Consider the following 22,459-nt stretch of genomic DNA (forward strand, 5'->3'; position numbering starts at 1 on the left):
CTCACTTTTTCATAAACTCTGCATTTACTGGTGACATTAATGTAATCTAGCAACAAAAAAAAAGACATGGCTGGCTATTTTTTCAACCCATGAGACTATATTTTCAGTTTATTAAACTTATCTGTGAGGAAGTCCGTTTTGACACACGTTGTTTTCAGCGACCTGTGACTTTTCAGGAATCTAATTGTGTAAAAAAATGGATGGAAAACCAGAGCCTCACTTGATGCCAGGTACACAGCAGGTGCTCAATTAATGTTCGTGGAAGGAAGGGCTGAAGAATCCCTTTATTCCTGGCTCCCAGATACCCATCCCAGAGCCCAATGTGCCTGGGGAGAGGGGGAAAGAGTGGAGCTGAGCCCAGGGCTGGAAGAAGAGTCCAAAGACCTGAGATCTAGGCTGGGGGACTCTGCCAAAGCCCACAGCCCACGCCTGGTCCCGTCGTCCCTGTGTTGGGTGAGATTCATCATCCTGAGTGAAGACATAGTCCCCAGGATATGTAGCAGTTTTCAGCCATTAACATACCAGCAGGCAAATGCCAACATGGTAGCTGGAAGGACTTATGACTCCATTCTCTTGTTTAAACCTCTACATCTTGCACCCACGAGCAAGATGCAAAACAAGAAGAAATGAGGCAACATTAGGGGCCAGCAGGCTGAGCTGGGCTGTGTGACCCTGAGCAAGTCACTCCCCTTCTCTAGCCTCAGTGGTGTTATCTGTAAATATAAAAGGAGAGGCTGGACAAGTTGACTTGGACAGTCCCTCCCAGGTCAATTATGTAGTTCTGGGTTGGGGAGTGAGAAAGGCTATGGGGCGTGAGTTCACCCTGGAGTGAAGTCAAAAAGATACAACAGTCTCAGGGAAAATGGAAGGGGCAAGGATTTTCCTACGGGACCTTTGCCAAGGCCCCCTGCCTGGCCCCTCCTGCTGTGGAGTTATAGAAGGTTCCCGACAGGACTACGCCAAGAATCTCCCTGCTCATGAGCAGTCACAGCTTTGAGTCCCAAGGTCCAAGAATCCTTATCAGCTTCTCCTGGACAGTGACTCAAGGCCAGCTCAGGCTCTGCCAGACAGGGTTTTCTGACCTGCCAGAGGGAAGAGGCAGTAGTTTCTTCCTTCCAAGAAAGAAGATGGAAATCCAAGAAATTCTGTTTTTGATTAAGTGAAAACACTCCCCTTTCTCCCCAACCCTTGCTGGGGGGTGCAGGGGCAGAGGCTCCCACCTCCTGAGGGGGCCCCAGCCAGTACTGGAGGTTGGGGAGCAGAGAAGAGAAGCTGAACCAACAGGACAGGGATTTTCATGCTTTAGAGCAGGTTTTGGTTTGCAGTTTTCTTAGCTCACACGGATTTGGTGCTCCTACACAGCAGGCATACAAGAAGCACTTCACAAATATCATCTTATTGAAGTTTCCTGGCTTTCCTGTGAGGTCTGTCAGGAGTGACATTCCCATTTTACAGATGAGAAACCTGAGGCTCCAGCGAGGTGGAACAACTTGCCCAGTCACATGGCAGATACAGGTATCGGATCACAGGAAGCCGTAGATGGAGGTGGGTGGCAATCTTCACTGGGTCATAGTCACTGAGTCACCAAAGGACTGAAAACAGAGGAGAAGGGGATTGGGCCAAGGGAAAGGAGCTGTTCCACAAAGATGTTAAGGGCACAGGGGTAGGGCCACGGCCTCTGCTTGAGAAGTGCCCAAGATACTCAGAGCCACTAAAGGAAAATGGGTAGCACTACTGGGTTCTGGAGAAGCAGCCCAGCTCTGGAGGTCTCCGCCTCTGTTTCCCCATCTTTAAACCTCACAGGGTTGGCGTGTGAATTGGATGAGATCAAACATAGGTAGGACCCTTAGCACAAGGTCTGCACACAGTAAGCACTTAATGTCAGGTATCGTTATTGTTATTATTACTAAGGTTGACAAAGCAACCATCTTTTTGTCCATTTCATGCATCACCCCCCTGAGGGCGGGTTTTCACAATCATGTCCCTTTGAAGATGAGGAAAGCTGAGGCGCAGGGAGGGACCTCTGCTTCCCTCTTCTGTAAATTGAAGGAGTTGGGCTGGATGTTCTCTCAGCACTCGGCTACCTCTCCCCAGCTGGGCAGGTACGCAGGGAGAGGGAAGGGAGAGCGTTCACACCCTGTGCGCTTGCTTAACCCCAAAGAATGATGCCCCCGCAATGTCCTGGATGTGGGCCTCCCAGTTCTCAGCCTGCCCAGGTCCCCAGGCAGCTTAGAGGCCCAAGATGAAAGCTGTGATCCCGTGAGAGCAAAAGCCAGCTGGGATCCCTGCTGGCCTGGGAGGAGAGGGGGCCAGGCAGCTCGCTGCCTTCATGGGAGACTCAGTCTCTGTTCTGTGGGTACCCAGTGCCCAGAGTCCTCGTGCCCCTCACGGGGAGATTTCCAGCATCTCCTCCTTGAAATCCATCCTTTCCTGCTCCTGGCTCTCCAGCTGCTCCAGGCGGCTCTCCTTGTCCTGGATGATTTTCTCAGGTATCTTCAGAAATCTGGAATTCAGGCCCCAGCTGCAAATCAGCCCCCGCTCCAGCTGCGGGGTCTTCCAGCCGACCCAACCCAGCCCACTTCCCCTTTGCATCTCGGCCCCAAGCCACTCACCTGAACAGGAGTTTCTGCCCGGGCTCCTTTTTAATGATGTTCAGCTTATAATAGTGGCGCAGAGCACGCGACATCTTCTCGTAGGTCATGTTCACCCGATTCTGGAAGGCAAAGTCATCACAAATCACCCCCACTCCCCACCCTGCTCCTTCCGGGCCTCAGGGTCCACACCCGGAGGGAGCGGGTTGGACTGGATGGTTTCTTAAGTGCCTTGGCAGAGGGTTCTGAGAGGGCGGGCGTGAGTTCTCTTGAGTTGGCAAGGATAAAAGCAGCGGAAGGTCGGGGGAGAAATGGTGGGACGGTTCTCTCACCCACAGAGCTGAGAACCATGGGGCAGGAGTGAATCACATGCTGCTTCTATATAGTGAATGTCAGAAGTAATAACAAATAAATATGTATTTAGTTGGAAACGTAATCAGAGGGACAGCATGGTGAGGAGGACACGAGGGCCGTGCCACCAGCTGTGTGACTTTAGCCAAGTTGCTTTTTCCTCTCTTTCTGGGGAGTGGCCAGTGCAAAGTAGGGGCAAAGAGGCTGGGCTTTGCTGTCCATTTAAGCCCCAGCTCCACTGTTTGGCTGCTGTGTGACGTTGGACAAGTCCCTTTACCTCTCTGAATCTGTTTCCCCGGCCATGAAACGAGGATAAGAACATCCATCTCCTGAGTTTGCTGTGAGAATTAAACTGCTAATCCACAAGAGCTCTTAGCACAGTGCCTGGCATGTAGTGTGTGCACACTAAATGAAATTAGTACTCTCTGAGCCTCAGTTTCCCTCCCTGTAGTATACGGGGATTGGACCAGATAAGCATACCCAGCTGTTAGTCATTTGCATCCTTCCAGCCACCAGCACTACTGAGATACAACAAAATAGTGGAGTCACAGAGCTACAAGGTCTGGGTTCAAATCCCTGCTCTGTCACCTTCTGGCTGCTAACTCTTGAACAAATTGATAAACCACTCTGTGCCTCAGTTTCCCCATATGATAATACCTGCCCTCGTGAGGTTGGTATGAGGATTAAATGAGTTAATACACAGGTAAAGCCCTCAGAGCAGTGCCTGCCAATCGAATGCTAAACCATTTTAGGAAACGCTATGTATTACAGATTATCATTACTGCTAATAGTTTTCTCTAAAAGACTCATTTGTTTACTTACATGAATTAATGTATTTACAGATGAGGACACTTGCTTTATATCACCACTGTTAATCATGAGATTGACATGAGAGTTAAAATTTTTAATCCTAATTCTTCCTAAAATAAGTGGTGAATCATTAGAATCCCCTGGTAGACACCCATTTGGGTGTGGGCATTCCTGGCATTGGGAATGCTGGTCTCCGTCATTCCCAGGCCTTCCCAGCCCTCACACCAGACGCTCCTGTGGAGCCTGAGACCTGGGTTTCTGTCCCAGCTTCCCCTAGGGAACCAGCTTCCTCATCTGGCCTAACCACGCCACAGCGTATGCCATGCAATTCACGTAAACATGCTTTGAAAAGTTCGAATGCTAAGCGAATGTGGGATTAAGAGGTGGAAGGCAAGATTCCTGAGTTTCGGGGACAGTTCCCATCCTCCAGAAATAACTGTCTGTCCCTCAGGAGCTCCCTACACTTCTGGGGCTGCTGGGGGAGCCCCCATCCGTGAAGGACTGTCCCCTGGACTGAGGGGTCCACTCTGTCCTCTTCTGGCTGTGCCGAGACCATCCGTCTGTGGGCTGAGGTTCACCTTGTGGTTTCCCCAGAGTCTGGCGAGCCCATTCGGATCCACGACTCGAAAGATCCTGGCGTGCTTGTCTTCCCACCGGATGTAGGACTCGTACCTGGTGTCAGAGAGCAGCTGGTACACGTAATCCCACAGCAGCCGGCAGTCTGCAAGGGAGCACAGGGGTGAGGCCAGGGCTCGTTCCTGGCACTGTGCGGACGAGCATTAGAAAGGGCTCCGGGACCCTGGAGGCTGGAGCCTGGCGTGCAGGAAGATGGCGAAGACGATGGTTGGTATTTACCTAAACGGGGCCCATACTCATCTCGTTCGATAACCCTAACTCCAGGAGGGAACTACTGTGTCCCCAGGAAGAGATGAGGCAATGGGCTCAGAGAGGTACAGAGATGTCCCAAATCTCCGAGCTCCTAAGTGGCCGGTACAGCAGGGAGTGTACCCCAGCTCTGCAGACACCAAAGCCAATGCCCTTCCCTCAGGGGCAGGGGCAGTGGCTGGTAGCGCTGCTTCCAGGTCCCTCTCTGCCCCTGGCCCAGTCACTCAGTCCCCTGGATCTCTGTTAAATCAAGTTTGTGACATCCATCCTATCGAGCCCCTCACGGGAGCTTCAGGAAAATCAAATGTGCCATCGTGGAGGGCAAGCAGAAGAGGAGCCTGGGAGCACCGTGAGATCTCAGGTAGCACTACTGGGCCTCCAAGCCAGTGTCCTCTGTGAGGATGAAGTAACACAATAGACACACACACACACACACAAAACGCTTAACACCGTGCCTGGCACAGAGTAAGCGCTCAAAGAATGTTAGGCATTATTATTAAAAGATCAAATAACTGTGTTGAGTGATTCCCAGTCATTTCCAATCCAGAAGCCAGGCTTCTTCCCCCTCTATGGTGACTTACAATAGAGTGGCCCCACTGTGGCTAGAAAACACCCTTTGGTGCTTATCTGTCAGTCTGTCTGCTTGCCTGTCTGTCGGTCAATCCTTGAACAACAAAAGCAAAATGGAAGTGCATCACCTGGTTAGAGCTCAGACTGACTGAATTCACATCCCAACTCTACCACTTACTGCTGTGTGAACACGGGAAAGTCACTCAACCTTTCTGTGCCTCATTTTCCTTACCTTTAAATGGGGCTAATAATAATTAGCCCCAACCTCAAGGGCTGTTGTAGGATTAAATAAAGGCCTTAGAACCATGCCTGGCACACTGCAAGCACTCAACTATTTAAAAATAAATAAGTAAGGTTTTAAAGGTGGGGTGGGGGCATTGCTGCTCCACGCCGATCTGACTGACTGTCTGACGATTACTGGATTGTCTCTGCCCTGAAGACAGCGTGGGCTTGCCAATCCTGGGCAGCACTGCCCACTGTGGCCAGATTGTGGCCAGTACACAGAATAGTCACCCACACCCCTGCCACTCGGCACAGACCCCCTCACACCCCAGATCAAAACCACCCTCCTCCTTGTCACCTGTGACCCCCCTGGGACTCGGCCTCAGCTCACCTCCCTCTGGGACAGGGGGACACAGCCTCCTGCTCACCTGCGATCCTGCCGTCGATGGGGGCCTGCGGCTCAGTGGGGAAGGGGCAGACGCCCTCGGCCCTGCAGCCGAGCTCCACACTGTGACACAAGCTGAGGGACTCCTCCTTGCTGAGGCGCCACCTGGTCAGGTCAGGGGCATCCAGGTGGCTCACAGAGCTGGCAAGCCTTAGGTCTTGTGGCTGCTGAAGGGCCACGTGAGAGGGCCTGGTCCCCTCTGCAAGCAAATGAGCACCATTGATCTGTGGGCCCAGAGCCTCCCCCAGCCCAGACCCCCTCAGTGACATGCCTGGGAGCCCCGTGGGACAGCACTTGTAATGCGCTTTCTCTCTCCAGCCCCTGGTTAGAAGGTCAGGGAGGCAGTGGGGGGCATGGGTGAGGGCCAGGCAGCCCAGGCGCTAACCCCAGCTCCCAGATAAGTAATTTCATTTCTCAAACCCATTCCTTCATCTGTAAAATTGTTCACAAAGCCGAGGGTGACAGAGCCAGATCCAGAGCCCAGGTGACCTGTATCTCAGTCCAATGTCTTTTCCATCCACCCAATAAACAATTATTGAAAACCTTCTATGAGCCAGGCAGTGTTCTAGAATCTTGGTGACACATCACTGAACCCAAAGAAAGCTCCTGCCTTCATAGAGCTTATATTCTAGTTGGGGGTGTAGGGGAGATAGATGATTAAAATAAAAAAGGAAATAGAAACAAAATATAATATGAGGGGACAAAAATAAAGCACTATAAGGCAGATAGGAAATCCTGGAAAGGTTTCACTGACATGTTAACATCTGAACAGACACCTGAGGGAGGGAGAAGAATAAGCTATGTGGGTATCTAGGGAAGGGAATGCCAGGCAGGGGGAACAGAACGTGCAAAGGCCCTGAGGCAGGAGTGTCTCTGGATTATTCATTGAACAAGGAGACCACTGTGGCTGGAGCAGCATGAACGAGGAGGCAAGGGGTGGCAGAGGATGGCAGAGGGAGGGGAAGTAATTATAAGGACGGTGGCCTTGACTCCAAGTGAGATGGGAACCATTGGAAGATTTTGAGCTGAGAGGTGACATGACCTGATTTAGGAATCTCTCCAGCTGCTCTGTTGAGAATAGATCATAGGTCAAGAGTGGAAGCAAGGAGACCAGTGAGGAGGTTCAAGGTTGAGAGAGAAGAAAGCAATCCAAGATGACATCCAACATTTTGGCCTGTACAATTGGAAGGAGACTGGAAGACTTGGAGAGGAACAGGATTGGGGCGATGGCGGGTGGGGGTGGGGGGAGCAGTAATCAGGCGTTTGCTTCACGAGCTGAGGTTAGGGTTGACATGTCCGTTAGACACCCTGGAAGTGTGGGGCAGGCAGTCTGGGGTGCTCGAGTCTGGAATTCAGAGTGGTCTGGGTGGCCATGGCAATCATTGGCACTAGGCGGTATTTAATACCCGAGACTGGATGAGATTCCCGAGGTCTGGGTGCAGACAAAGAGGCCCCCTGAGCCCTGGGTACCCCAACATTTAAAAGTAAGGGAGAGGAGGAGAAAGCGGGAGACTGAGAAGGAGTGACCAGTGGGGCGTCCTAGCAGCCCCGGGAAGAGTTTGTGGGGGAGGCTAACCACGGGGTTGAGGCTCTGAGAAGTCGCAGTGAGGGAGGACACGGTCACCCGTAAGGTCAGGTCCCTGGAGACCCTGACAGGAGGGGTGCAGGTGGAGAGGTCAGGAGGACGAGAAGCAGAGACACCATACTAACAGCCCTTTGCTGGCGAGGAGAGCAGAGCAACGAGGTGAGAGGCAGGCCCCTGGCCAGAGAGCGGCAGCACCACAGGCTGCCAGCAGTGTGCCTGAGGGCAGGGCGGCAGGAGAGAGGGGCTGCCCCACCTCTGCCTCTTTCCTTACTTCACCTGGAGGAAGCCCTGCCCTCCCAAAGAGACCGATTTGGGGGAGGGTCTCAGAGCTCTGCTAAGGGCCTCCTCACCTTCCAGGGAGCAGGAGAAGTGCTGAGTGGGGATCTTCTGTCGGAAGGCCCCTCCAAAAAAGGGCCCACATACCAGGGCTTGCCGCTGGGTCTTGATGTACTGCAGCAACTCGTACAGGACATCACCTAGGGGTGGGGCCAGGAAGGGGGGCTGACCAGGCTGGATGGGGAGCGTTGGCCGCATTCCCCTGCAGTCACCTGCCCCTCTGGTGGCATGTCTTGTCACAAGCCCCTTCGTGCTGATGGAGATGAGAGGCGGTAGGGTGGAAAGGGGTAGGGGAGACAGCGCCACAGGGAGAGAGCAGAACAGACCCCTGGGGCTCTGAAAACAGCGAAATGACTCCTTTGCTGCAAGCCAGCTTTAGCGGGGAACCACCAGGCAAACGTTTATGGAAGGAGGGGCGTCAGCAGCGCTGGCCGGTGAACATGATGCTCTAACCAACACACCCCCCACCTCCCTCCCTAGGCCTACCTGGGTTTCCATCGTTTTAAAGCAAAGCCAGTGAGTTTCCCAGACCTGAACCTGGTGCGCGGAGCCGGAAGTCGTCCTTGGTGAGGATGCACAGGGCACGGCCGTTCATCTCGAAGCCGTGCTCCCGGGTGCGCTGCAGAGAGTACTCCTTCTCGGCCCAGCGCAGCCAGTGCAGCACGTCCTCCCTGCTCCAGAGCGAGGGCTGGATGCCTGCACCGAAAGGACATCAAGAACACGGCTGGGCAGAGGGCATGGGGCCAGGACGGGGGCTCTGTCCCCATCAACCTCTCATCCTCCCATTTCAGGCCCTCACTTGAATGTCACCTCCTCAGAGAAGCCCACCCTGAATACTCCATCTGAGCAGATGCTGTGCTGTCCTGCCCTCCCCATGCCCAGACAGTTTCTCTGTCACTGTGTCCTCTTCTTTTCCTTCCTGGAACCTTACTTTCTTTGTAATTACATTTTACATTTGATATAATTATCATTATGCGTTATGTATATATTTATTTATTTATTTTTGGTGCTCCCTCCCACCCACCTCCAGCCTGTTTTCCAATTATTCATTCAACTAATGTTTAATGAGGAACTACTATGTGCTCAGCACTGGACTGAGTATGCTGGGGCACACTGTTGTATGTATTCCATCCAGGGCAGTGCCTGGAACATAGTAGGTGCTCGATAAACATGTGTTGGATGACTGCATGAATGACCAAACAGTCCTACAAAGAAGGTGTTACTGTTATTGTTTTCCACGTCAGAAAACTGAAGCTCCCAGAGGTGAAGTGACTAGCCCAAGGTCACACAGGTAGCATGAAGGACAGCCTGAACCAGGTCTGTCTGGCTGCCATACTCTTCCACTCTGTTGTGCCAGCTCAGATCTGGGTTCATTCAGGGAACAGCCAGGAGCAAAGGAGTCTCCTAAACCCACCTTCAGTTCTGTGTTCTGCCAGCAATACCCAGACAAGTGACTGCCTTCTTTTACTCCCCCTATGCTCTACTCTGCCTTGGCTATTATGCACCTAATGCCAATCACTTATCTCACTAATCGGGGTTGTGTGTAGCAGGGCCTCACTGTGACTTTCGTGGGCCCTGGCACTCTTGCCTTCCTGGGCCCCTTCCTTCACACAAAAAAATTTTTAATTATATGTCATGACTGCATTGGCATAAAGGTGAGTATATTGTTAAATATTAAAACATTTTCTTCTACCTAAAAGTCTTTTTCTTCTGATTTTAAAAGAAATTGGAACATTTTTGTGGGCCCTAGCAGTATTGGGGGCCCCAGTACTGTGCCCACTGTCACGAGTCAGCCTGGTGTTTCGCCATGTGTGGTGCTTTTCCTCCCAAAAGCTCTTCATCCCTCTCAGGGCCCCCGGCAGTGTAAGAGCTGAAGAAGCTCAGGGCTCACAGGGTCCAGTGTGACAGGTAAGAAAACTGAGGCAGAGGAGAGAAGCAACTGTCCACGGCCACACGTTGGCAGTGACAAAGACTAAACCAACCTCTGACTGCCTTGTTCCCAAAATGACGTAAGAGAGAAAAGTAGTTTTCATGTTTTTTGTTTTTAAATGTACATCATCTACTCATTCATTCATTCATTCACCCAATATCTGTGCCAGGCCATGTGCCACTGCTGGGGACACAGCACAGAGAGAGGATGGCAGCAGGGAGGGACCCCAGCAATCAGTGACTAATGACAACCGTGATCAGTGGCACAAAAGGTAAGTGCACCATGCCACAAATGCAGAGCAACGTAGCCCGGCTTGGAAGGAGGACAGGCTTCCCTCGCCTTGTTTCAGGACCTAAGAGTGAATAAGAAGGAAGAATCAATGTCTGAAATTGACCGAAACATGATTTAAGGGGATAGAAAAGACATGACAACTGACCTTTGGGGAGCTACCTACCACAAAGCCATATAATCAAGATCTGAAGGTATGAAACTAAGATTGACAAGTATCACTGGAAAAGAAGAGGGAGGCAAAGAGACATGTGTGTGTATGTGTGTGTGTGTTTGTGTGTGTGTGTGTAAAGTTAATATATGACAGTGGTGGCACTTTTAATCCAGTGAGAAAGGATAGTTAATTTAAGATATGGTAAAACCACAACTGGCTTTCCACATGGAAAATATATATATATATTTGGAACCTCACTTCCCATCATTCACAAAAAACCAACTCCAGGTGTATTAAGGCCTAATGAATAGAACAATGGAAACCCTGACAGAAGTAGAAATAAGAAACCATAGTATGCACTAAACAAGGGTAGCGTAGACTTCCACCGTGACAGGAATCTCAGAGGCTGTAATTAAAATGAAAGACACATTTGACTACATTAATTTTTGTATGTGTGGCAAAAAGATACCACGAACAAAACTAAAGGAGGACAGATTGCAGGGAAATACTTGCAGTGCAGATGGCAGACAAAGCGCTAATGCCTATCAGAGGTCAAGAGCGTCTCTAAATTAGTTTTTTTAATCTTACCTCAATTCCCAGTGGAGCAGGCTTAACACTTGCTCAGCACTATTGACACTTTAGGCTGATTCAGTCCTTGCCTTGGGGACTGCCCAGAGCTTTGCAGAATGTTTAGCTGTATCCCTGGCCTCTACCCACGTGCACGTACACACACGCACACATACGAGTGCGCGCACACACACACGGTGTGACAACCCAAAATGTCTGTGGACATTGCCAAATGTCCCCAAGGGGAGGGGAGCAAAATCGCTGCCAGGCGAGAGCCTCCGCAGTAGAGCAAATCCACTAACAAACATGTGGGACGACCTGTCACCTCAGTAGTCGGGGACAGGCACAATCACAGAAGAATGAGATATCGTTTTAATAACACCTGCACCTAGCAGGAATGCACAGACAAGGATGCCTTGCTGGTGGAAATAGGAATTTAGACCCTCCCTGGGAGATCAGTCTGGTGATAAAGTGAGAGAAAGGCTGTGTGGTGTAAAACTCAGCGGCCGCCTGGTGGTGAGATTCAGGGGGAGTCGGGGCGGGTCTACACAGCCAGGCAGGGCTTCCAGGGCTCTGGGAACCAACTGGCACTTGAGTTTTTTTGCAGTGTTGCCTATTTCATGATATTTGAGGCTGTCAGTCTGGAAATTCAAAACTATGATTCCTGAGTCAGAGGGGTCCGTTTTCTTGTGTTTGGCCAGAGGGTCTTGCCTCCATGAAAACACTAGTTACATTAAAAGGGGAAAATCCTGAACTTTGCAGACATTATCAACCACAGGTGTGGTCCTGCTCCCAGATCCACAGAGATGGGCGGGGGGCTTCTGTCAGGGGCCCTGAGGTCACACACAGCCCACAATAGCACCTGAAACCTTGAAGCCTATCATCTGCCTGGAGTGTCATTTGGCTTTCCTTTCATTATGTCATGCTCTCTCCTTCCCTCACCTTTCACCCCATTACTGCCAGCACTTCCAGTCCTGTGATAAAGACAAGGGACCTTCTTGTTCCCTGTGTCTTCAAAAACTACTAAGGTCAAAAGGCTTTTCGGATAGGACTCAAACCCTAGGAAAGGACCATGTTCTCAGCAGTGGGTCGACCACCTAGCTTGGGGCCAAATCCCCAAGTTCAAGATTTGGGTTCCCGCTCAGCCCAAAGTCACCTTAGATAAGCCACTCAATCTCTCTCGGCCTCAATTTCCCCATCTGTGAAATGGGATAATAGCACGGCCTCAGTGGGCTGCTGTGCTATTTGAGGGGCAATGTGGTGCAGAGGTTAGGAGCCCGGGCTACATATTGTATAAATTACACCCAGCATTTCCACACGTAAGTAAAGACCTAAGAGACATAGTGAGCACACCCACCGAAAAGACCTGTATGTCCACCACAGCTCTGTTCACCACAAAGATTGGAACCATCCCAAATATCCATCAGCCACAGAACAATCAAACTGTAATGTTTTCCTGTAATGGAATGCTGCTCGGCAAAAAACCAGAAAGTCCACGTGGATGCTCCCGACACCCGGATAAAGCTCAGAGATACGACGCTGGGGCAAGAAGCCAGACGTAAAACTATAATCAAGAATAGACAGTGCTCTTCCCGTAAGCGGCCTGAGGTGGCCTCTGAAAATGGTTCACTATTCACTTGACCCAGAAAACCCCACAAAATCATGTAAATCGAGAGGTTCAAATCTATGGGTTCACTTTAAGAACACTCGTGAAACTGCCCAGGCCATCAAGGATTTGCATCTCCAAAAAGCCACCAAGTATCTGAAGGACGTCACATTACAGGAGCAATGTATGCCATTCCATCGTTACAATGGTGGAGGTGGGAGACGTGCCCAGGCCCAACAGTGGGGTTGGACACAGGGACAGTGGCCCAAAAAGAGTGCAGAAGTTTTGCTGCACATGCTTAAAAATGCAGAGAGTAATGCTGAGCATAAGGGTTTACACGTAGACTCTGGTCATTGGGCACAGCCAGGTGAACGAAGCTCCCAAGATGCAGCGCGGAACTTACAGAGCTCGTGGGCGGGTTACCCCACACATGTGCTCTCCCTGCCACATTGAGGTGATTCTGAGAAAGAGCAGATTGGCCTAAACCGGAAGAGGTTGCATGGAAGAAAAAGATCTCCCAGAAGAAACTGAAGAAACAAAAACTTATGGCCCAGGAGTAAATTCAACATCAAACAAATGCTAATAAAAGTAAAAACAAACAAACAACAAAAAAAAAACACCAGACAGTGCTAGTCCGGGGGAGACATCAGAAGAATGGTCGCCCTTTGGAGGGTTGGCGAGAGGCACAGGGAACATTCTGGGGCACTGGAAATGGTCTAGGTCTTGAACTACATGGTGGCTACATGGATGTATACACGAATAAAAACTCATGGAGTTGTACACTTACGGTGTGAACACTTGACTGCATTAAGTTATACCTCAAAAAAAAAAAAAAAACCCAGTAAAGCAAAAACATACAACAAAAAGTTCCAATGACGGTGCCAGGCCAGCTGTAAATGATGGGACCTAAGTGACTGTGTATCAATTTTCTCATCTGAGGAACAAACAGTCTCAGCCACACGGGGCTGTCACGAGGACTGTACCAGGGAATCCATTTAAAGTCCAGTGTCTGGCATGCAGCTTATGCTTTCCGAGACAAACAGAGCTCTGAATGTTAGATGAGGTAATAATGTGTGTGAAATGCTTGGCGCGGGGCCCAGCACACCTAGGAGCTCAGCAAATGCTGGTGAGTAGCACTGAGGTGTCGACTTGCCCCAGAAGTCCCCCTGACCTAGTGACTGGGTTGGGCCCAGCTGGGTGTCCCCTTAGCAACCTAAGGGGCTTCACCTGCAGGGCATCCCACAGCTTCTCCCTCTCTCGGCAATAACACACTGCCTTTTCAGTCCTTCACACCAACAATCTTTGTCTGTCAGGACTCCAGCCAAGGATCACCTTACTCTCCCTGCCCCAATTGCTCTGTGGGGATTTCCAGGTTGGACAGCTCCCAGTTTCTGGACAGAGTCCTCGCTAGCTGGGGTAGCCAGAGGAGCTGCCTGTCCAGGACACAGTGGGAGGGCTCACGTGTCTCCCTGAAGAGTCAAGACTCCATCCCCCACCCCCAGAGCAGGGCTGGATGTGGGGGTCCCCCTCCCCCCTCAGCTGTATTGCCCTTATCAGCGGGCACAGTGCTTCTTCATGTCGTCACCGCCTCCCTCACTAGAATGTCAGCTCCATGAGGCACAGACTTTGCCAGTCTCAGTCACTGCTGTCTCTCCAGCACCTAGAGCGATGCCTGGCATGTAGTAGATGCTCAGTAAATACAAATTGCCTAAATGAGGTAGCTGAGCAAATCAGCGTGGGCCAAAAGTCCTCAAGGCATCTGACCATCCCTCTCTCCAGACCCCTAACTGACCCCCTCCCCCAAACCAGGTCTCTCTTCCCACAGCATCCCTTTCACTCCTACTTAAGAAACTAAAGTGTCTCCCAATTACCAACCTTATCAAGTCAAAACCCCTCTGCCCTGGTTTCAAGATCCCCTCGAGCTGCCCCTCCCCCCCATCAAAGGTATTTCCCTGCTACTCCTCACCACACCTTGCAGATTACTAGGTCAAGTGACCTCTGGGAGCAACAGAGCTGGTCCAACCTTCAGCAACCAAATCAGAACAGCTGGCTGCTACCTACCTGGCAGCGCCCCCAGGACAAATGCAGGAGACGGAGTAACATGCTTGGCCGGTCTTCTAAAAATGGGAGCTGGCATCATCTAATGCTGGAAGCTGTCGCTCAGAGTGAGCGACAGCTGTGGGGTCTGAGGGACGTGGGTTCAAATCCCATCTCCACCATTTTACTGGTGGGTGACTGTGGACAAGATAATTCACCTCACTCTAGCCAGTTTTCACACCTGTGAGACAGGGGTAATAACAGAAGCTATTTTCCAAGACTTCTGAGTGCAGTTAATCAGACGGTGTGTCTGATTTGTCCAGCAAACACCTGGTCAAGAGTACAAACTCAACAAATGGCCTTTGTCATGATTATCAGATCCTCATTGGAGAGCCTGCCTCAAAACAGAAGAACTGGCTTGTTTCTCTGCCATGATGGCTGTGGTTTAGCATTATCATTGTCCTTCGTTTATTGTGTGACACTGTCTGTCCAGAGGTCCCTCAAATCTGTCAGCACATTCCTTGCCCTGGTTGTCTTGGCTGGGACTGCTTTTCTTGGTAATGACACTCAGCTTTATGGGCATCACCAGCCAGTGGGGGCAGGGCCGGTGCATGCCATTGTCCTGTGTCCTGCACTAAGGCACCACCTGAGGGGGCGAGCGAGAGAGTGGGGGGACCCCAGCCAGGGCTTGGCTTGGCGTCTTCCAAAATGAGGGGTCTTTTCCATTTGCACAAAGAAGCCTATGGCCCAGCCCAGGCCCTGAGTTTAGAGGGGGTGGCTCTTTGTCCTTAAATTGTCAGATCTGGGACTCTCCCATCTGTTTGCTGGTTGCCAGATTCCCTTTCACTGTCAGGTGATGACGCCACTGTCAGTTCTCACAGCTTCCAGAACCTTCACTTCTAGTCTCCATCCTGCCCACCCCACCCCACTTCTCTCTTTTATACTTGCATCCATCTGATGTACTGCTTCTAACATGCCATGATCTGGGGCAGCATTTCTCAAACCATTCTAACCTCAATCCTCAGTAAAAAATATCATGACCCTCCCACACACATGTACATATAAATAACTAAAACAAAGTGTTTGTGAAATCACCTTTACTATTTACATTGTACTGATACATGCTATTTCATTTTTTAAAAATATTTATGAGGTGTGATCAAAAAATACAGTGAATATTTAAATTAAAAAAAAATTATTACAGTAGAAGACACATTGCCATTAATTCCCCCCAAAATAGTCCCCCTCACTTCAAACACACTTATCCCATCGTTCTTGCCACTTTCTGAAGCAGTTCTGGAAGTCCTCTTTCGTGAGTGTCTTTAGTTGTGCTGTCGTGGCTGCCTCGATGTCCTAAATTATTGTGACTTTGGGGCAGAGCCAGAAGTCGCACGATGCCAGATCCAGTGAATAAGGTGGATGAGGACACACCATAATATTTTTATTTGACAGAAATTGCTGTACCAGAAGTGATGTGTGACACGGAGCATTGTCATGATGGATGATGAAGTAAAGACACTCACAAAAGAGGACTTCCAGAACTGCTTCAGAAAGTGGCAAGAATGATAGGATAAGTATTTGAAGCGAGGGGGAGTATTTTTTTTTGGGGGGGGGGGTTAATGGCAATGTGTCTTCTACTGTAATAAATTTTTTTAAAACATTCACTGTATTTGTTGATCACACCTCATATCTTGACCCACCAAATTGATTTCACCTCCTTCGTGAATCTTGACTAGCACTTTGAAAATCACTGCTAAGATTTAGCTGCATAAAATGAGGTCCTCGGATGCATTTCCGGCTGCTACTGCAGCACCTGGGAGCTTATTAGAGATGCAGAATCTTAGACCCTACCCCATGCCTCCTGAACCAGAACCTGCATCTCCACAGCTCCCATAAAAAGCCCTTATTAGAACTGTATCTATTAAAATAAGCACCCGGGACTGTCTTGTAAGTGAAGATGTAAGCCTGAGTAGGGGATGAAAACTGTTGGAGTTCCCCTAGGGTCCTTTCCCCTTGTTTGCACAGCCAGGGACTTGCAGAGATGCCATCCCTCTACCTGTGACATCTGAACATCAGACGTGATGTTTATGTCTCTCTCTTCCTGTGGCTTAGACACAACTAGGAACTTTGAAAGTCAATGTCAAAACACAAAGCTATCTCAATCCCCCTACATCCGACAGTGGGAAGTTCACGGAGCTTTTATTTCCAGGAATAAGCTCCTGGAAAATGAAGAGACTGAGAACCAAAAATTAAGAGTCTGGGATTGAGGCCACATCTGGCCGTTAGCATCACAGGTATTTCTTGCACTCAAGGAACTTCAGTTTCTCTGTCACTGAATAAGGCTGTGCTGGTGGTCAACTCTAAACTGCCTCCTCTCAAAATCCCCCAAGTTGTCCCTTGAAGTGGCATCACCTTGTCCCAGACTCGCTCCCCTGTGGCCTCAGCCCGGGTCCTGCAAGTGGTCACAGGGCCTCTATGCCTTTATAGCTCCGACTCGCCCCAGCCTGGGCGGACCCCCGGGTCACAGAAGGGGACCAGGAGGTACGAATCCTCTTTCACTCTCCACTTCCACTGAGGGACGCGTGAGTCTCCTTCTGTGAGTGGGGGGCACTCTGCCCCTGTGGATCCAGCCACTCCACCCCAACCCTCTTCCTGTCACTAGACATTACAATCGTCCTGGGCATGGATTTTTCACTGCTCTACTGCACATCTTTGTCAGGTAAATAAACACAGAAAAGTGAGCTCCATGGGGAACTAGCTTGTGTGCTCCACTTGGTGCTGACTCACAAAGCTAAACCAGGTTTGTTTTGTTTGTTTATCTTCCTGCTGAGGCAAATCAGCCCTGTTGATTAGCATGGAAGCTGGAGGTGGAAGGAGTGGGACGAGCTACTGGGAATAAATGTCAATGTCAATAAATAAATGTCAGAGAGATGCCCAGCGATGGCAACCCAATTTCCAGGAATGTACGAATTGGGGCTGACATCACCCCAGCCATCTGAAAGATCAAGCCCTCATTAGGTGTCAGCAGTTTGCTTATTTGTGATGCTGTTGACAGGAAAATGAGTCATTCAATGTACCCTATCTTATAAGACTGTTAGATATTTACTAAAGGCCAGAACTGTATTGTCTGAATATTTTCAGAAGTAAATATGAGTCATGGAATCAAAGATAAGAAGTAGAGGAGACGATGTTGGCCCTGCCCACGGCCCTTGGTTCTCAACCTCTACAATCTGAAGGCGGCTAAATGTCGAACGCTGCACCTGACTGTGCCTGAGTCAGCCCGTGAAGAGGGCAACTTGGAGCACGGGGGAGTCCACACGCCTAGAAGCAGCCCTCACCTCCTCAGGATGGGACATTGGTGGATGAAGACCCAACCTCCTTACCCTGGGGTTGCGATAACTCAGGGTGTGCTCTCACTGTCCCCCAGAGATCCCCATTGGGGTGGAGCTCCAGTTGCCCACAGTGGCCTGAGAGAACACTTTGGAATTCCTTCTCTCCACTGTGGGGAAGTATTTTAGGGTCTGCTTCTGGAGACATCTAACCCAAGGCAGTAGGACTAGTACCTCAGGAGCGCTAAATAGGTCACAGTGACCCTGTATTCTGGATTGAGTAACCAGGGAACATGCTGGCTCAAGAGGGGAGTAAATGCCCACCACTAGAAATGTGCCGGAGGACCTGATGACCATCTCAGCGTGGCCTCACTGAAGGGAGCTTCAAAAAAGTAAGAGGCTTGTATAATTGCTTCACCAAGATGATGACTAAACTTTCTAAATCCCCATTTCTCCTCCTGTCCCCTCTCACCCAATAACCTTGCGTTAGGCACCCAGCCAAAGGGAAGGGACTGAAGGGTACTTGACCTTGGTCAAAACAAATGTCCTGGGCCTCGGTTTCCTCATTTGGAACATGCGGGAGCTACCTGAGGTGACAACTGGGGTCTTTACCAGCTTTGACATTCTAGGCCTTGGTGAGCTGGTTGTGGGAGTTTTTGAATATGGGGGAGACAATGGGAGACAATCCAGAGGGTCCTGGGGGACCTGAAGAGAAGCGCCTCCCTCTCCGAGGCTCAGTGTCCTGAACTGCCCTGAGGGGACTGGATTAGATGACCTCAAGGTCCTGCTCAGCGGCAACAGTCAGGGTCTTCAGATCTGTCCCCAAGGTCCTGATCTTCCTCATCACTTTGGCTGGGGTTGGGAATGAAGCCCAAATCCTACCCTCTATGTGACTATGTCTCCTTGGAGCAGCCCTGAGCCCCAAACTACTGGCCAGGCTTGGCATTTGGACAAGACGAAACAACAGAGATTCCTTACAGAGCTCCCGGTCCTTCTCCTCAAAACATACTGTCACTTCCTGCCACCTGCTCTGAGGCACCGGGGCCACCTCCACACTCCGGGGGTCTCTCCAGTTAGCACTGTGGGCAACTGGAGCTCCACCCCAATGGGGATCTCTGGGGGACAGTGAGAGCACACCCTGAGTTATCGCAACCCCGGGGTAAGGAGGTTGGGTCGTCATCCACCCATGTCCCATCCTGAGGAGGTGAGGGCTGCTTCTAGGCGTGTGGACAGGAGAGAACCCCTGTCTCAGTCCCCACCTTCTCTTTAATCATGGAGAGACACGCTCTGTTCCCCACTACAAGAATGCCAGGTAGCGGGCAGCAGAGGCACTTGGAGTAGCAAGATCTTCCCGAGGCCTGTGCAGTCATACCCACATTCTGCTCCACCCTGCCAGCACCTCAAAAATCAGGTTGTGGCCAGGAAATCAGAAGGGTGTAGAATGGACACAGCAGTGTTCCAGGCACTGGGCCAGCCGAGCAGGAAGTGGCCTGGAGGCTTTATAGCCCAGGTCAGACGTGCCTTCCACAGCTGCCCGAAGACCCCCACCCAGGTTAAAGATCCTGCCAGCCTGCCCCATGATTTCCATGGCTTAGGAAGTGCATTAAAAAATCTCTTAGACGATTATCGGCAGGGCCAAGGTTTAGCCTTAGCGTGGAGAGTCTGTGTGATCTTCAACATGTCACTTAGCTTTTCTACCTCTCAGCTCTGCCATTTGAAACATAGGCATAAATATATTCGTCTACAGCCTGCTCCATGGCTATGAGTTTCCTCAGGCAGGAGCATAACCTAGGAAAATGAAATTAAAGGCCATGGCCAATACATTTCCTGTGGTTATATTTGGGTGGATTTGATTGTTCTATATATATTCTTCTTATGCTTTCCTGTTATTTCCCGATTTTTTACAATAAGCACATGGTACTTTTGCAACAATAAAAATTAAACATAATTGTTTTAATGAGGGTTCTACATAGATACAACTGTTTAGCTGTATCTGGCTTCCTCACTGACAATGTCCCTAACTCTTCGTTTTTAGACTAGAAGGGACCCAGCCCTCATCCGACCCCAACCCTCGTCTTACCAATGAGGAGACTGCCACCCCCACACTTGGCCATGTCAACTATATTCTCTGCGAGGAGAATTCACATTTATCTCCTCTAACTTCCTTACCAAGGAACAGTTAAAGAAAATCCAGGAAAGAAATGGCAAATGGAGGGATGTTAATTCCTTACATAAGAAGAGTTTATGTATTACATTTATGTCTTTTAAACACATCAGCCTTTCCCCTCCCTTCTACTCACGGAGTCTTCCTGGCAATTTGCAGATTTCCCCCTCACCCAGCAGGTCCACTCGAGCTTCACATCTGGCTTGGGCCTGGGTGCCTGGGGGTGGGGTGGCTGCCGTGGTGCTCCCAAGAAAACCTGCCAATGCTCCTTCCTAGAGAGAGGAAAAACCAGGGCAGTCAATGAGCATCTGGGGGAAGTCTCGGTCACCTGTAAATGTACTAAGAATTTTAATCAAACAGAAAGAGCGTCCATCTCTGCATCTACCTTAAAGATAGGAACAGTGTATATCTTCACCTTGGTACCATAAACATCTTGTTCACAGTGGACACTTGATAGATTTCATGTTTGCAATTCAAGCTTTTCATGAAAAGCCTAACCTCACCAGAAGGTTCCCCTCCCAAGACTTGACTTGTAAACTGGACATCTAAGAGCCTAGGAATACTCACTGAGACCTTAGTGAGAGGACACAGGGGACCTTAAATCAGAAACAATAAACTAACCTTAAATCAGAAACAATAAACTAACAAGTAAATGCTGCCTTCAAAAGAGAAAAAAGAAAGGATAAATTTCTGAACCCCAAAGTCCCACTGAGGGATGTCTGTGTCGTTACAATTTTACAATCAGCCTAGAGGTGATTTGGCTTATCCATCAGGATGAGGGGATGAAAAAAGTCACAGGATTTTGTAGAAACAGGAGGATCCTTGGGGCTCATGCCCAGGCACAGGCTGCCACATCATGAAAAGTAAAAGTGAAACCAGTCCCAGCAAGAGTCTTTTTCTCACTTTAGGGCCTTCAAGAGCCTGACATTCATCTCTTGGTGTCTGAGGAGGGCAATCTTCAGTAAAAGATTGTGGATCTGAAGCCAGCAAAGCAAACTCCAGAAGCCTTGGCCACTGCAGAAGAGGATCCAGCACCTTTTGGGGTAGTTCCCACCATTTCTGCCCGATGCCCACCCACCCCCAGTTGGTGCTGTTTCCCAGGTAACCCAGCCTCAGAGGTGCCACCTGGCAGGACGGGCTTGCCAAGTTAGAGGGGCTCAAGGCCTAGGACTTCCAGGAAACTCCTTGTCTGCTCCTCCACCCTCTTCCTAACAAGAGGAATGGGGAATTCCAGGGCTGCGGCTGGGCCGTGCCAGCCAGGGAGCTGCGGCTGAGAGCTGGAGCTCTGGGTTTCAGCGTGAAGGCCAGGGAGACGTCTGAGAAAATACAGATACGGATCTTGGAGAGAGGGGAGGGGGAAAGGCATTGGAGGTGGGGGGGAGACCCATCTCTGAAGACGGTTCTGAGGTTCCCAGGGAAACATGGCAGGCAGATGAGGGACTGCTGAAAAGGGGGACCCCTTCGCGGTTCTGTGTGCCGGCTGTGAGGGTCTGCCTTGTACAGGAACTTCCAGAGACTTCACCTCTGATTGATGTAGGGGTGAGGAGGAGGGAAGGAGGAGCAGTACATAACACAGAGGAGTTTCAGAACGAGAGACCGGGAAGGGGTGGAGGAGAGGGAGGGGCGGTGAGGGATGCGTGACGAGGTTGGGAATGTGTTGGAAAGTGAGATTCCCGCCAGGACCAAAAAAAAATGTTCCGATAAAATGGGTATGGAAAACGAGGTGGTGGAGAAGGGCTGGGGGGCAAGCGGCTCCGCGTCTGCGCTGTGTGATTCGGCCGCCAGGCTCTTACCTGCATTACAGGTGGAGGTGAGGGAGCCGGGCTGTCGTCGTGAGCGCCCCAAAGCCTGCGAATGCTGGGCCCTAAGCCGGCGCTCTCTGACCCTCCTTTCCCAAATCCCTAACTTGGCCGGGAGAGCTGGAAGGTCTCGTGGGAGGAAGTCCCTTAAGTGCCGGGTAGTGTGCGCTCAGGTTCCCGGGCGAGCAGGCGCGCAGGGCGCTCCGGTAATCGCTATCCTTCCGGGAAACGAAAACGAAAGAGCGGGATCCTGCTTCCACTCCCGCCCCGGCGGGCTCGGGGGAGGGCAGGGGCCGGCTTCTGCGGGAGCGGAGCCCCAGGGCGCTGTGGCTCCGCCGGGAGACGCCGGTTCTGCTTGCATCCTCCCGCCGCCGGTGGACAGGCTCTCCAGCAGCCGAGCCCTGGTTCCAGGGTGATGAAGGTGGGATTCTGAGGGCTCTGGGGAGCCGAGGGCACCCTGGTTCCTGGGCGCGGGACGACAGACCACCTTTACTTCGCCCTTGCGCGTCTCCGCAGGATGGGAGGGGGCCGCCTCTGCTGCTGGCCTGCCCCCGGTGCCTCCCGCTTGAGGCTGGACGACCTTCCTGGGCCTGCCGTTTGGCGAAGGCCCGACCGCCTGGGGCCAGAGCGCCACCATCAGAGCTGGTGTGGTGCTCTTCACTGGGTGTATACAGTGGTACAAACTCATGAAGGGCAGTATGGCAGGATCTAGCAAAGTTAGAAACGCATTCACCCTTCACCCATCAATCCCACAAATGGAAATTTACTCAACAAATAGGAGGTCGGACAG

At 50.7% G+C, this 22,459-nt stretch overlaps 1 protein-coding gene across 2 annotated transcripts; it reads right to left on the bottom strand.

Moving 5' to 3' along the window:
- Positions 1 to 84: 84 nt before the first annotated feature.
- Positions 85 to 21,988, bottom strand: ETV7 (ETS variant transcription factor 7). 2 transcript variants are annotated; one of them, XM_033103697.1, is made up of 8 exons: positions 21,664 to 21,988; positions 20,007 to 20,142; positions 8,327 to 8,491; positions 7,810 to 7,935; positions 5,858 to 6,073; positions 4,331 to 4,473; positions 2,613 to 2,713; positions 85 to 1,592 (listed from the first exon to the last, which is right to left on the bottom strand). In XM_033103697.1, exons 1-8 carry the CDS (start codon positions 21,667 to 21,669, stop codon positions 1,574 to 1,576), a joined length of 912 nt encoding a protein of 303 aa, XP_032959588.1. In that variant the 5' UTR covers positions 21,670 to 21,988; the 3' UTR covers positions 85 to 1,573. The 2 variants fall into 2 exon arrangements, with proteins under 2 accessions (XP_032959588.1, XP_032959587.1); XM_033103696.1 differs by lacking the exon at positions 85 to 1,592 and adding an exon at positions 2,113 to 2,503.
- Positions 21,989 to 22,459: the final 471 nt, after the last annotated feature.

The sequence above is a fragment of the Rhinolophus ferrumequinum genome, chromosome 3 (assembly GCF_004115265.2).
Source record: "Rhinolophus ferrumequinum isolate MPI-CBG mRhiFer1 chromosome 3, mRhiFer1_v1.p, whole genome shotgun sequence".
NCBI lineage: Eukaryota > Metazoa > Chordata > Mammalia > Chiroptera > Rhinolophidae > Rhinolophus > Rhinolophus ferrumequinum.

What these genes read in the sequence shown, in the direction of transcription:
- ETV7 (XM_033103696.1), bottom strand. An exon ending in CTTCTCCTGCTCCCTGGAAG is followed by an intron (nt 6,074 to 7,809) that starts GTGAGGAGGCCC and finishes ATTTGCTTGCAG; the next exon opens with AGGGGACCAGGCCCTCTCAC. An exon ending in GGGCAGAAACTCCTGTTCAG is followed by an intron (nt 2,504 to 2,612) that starts GTGAGTGGCTTG and finishes CCTGAATTCCAG; the next exon opens with ATTTCTGAAGATACCTGAGA.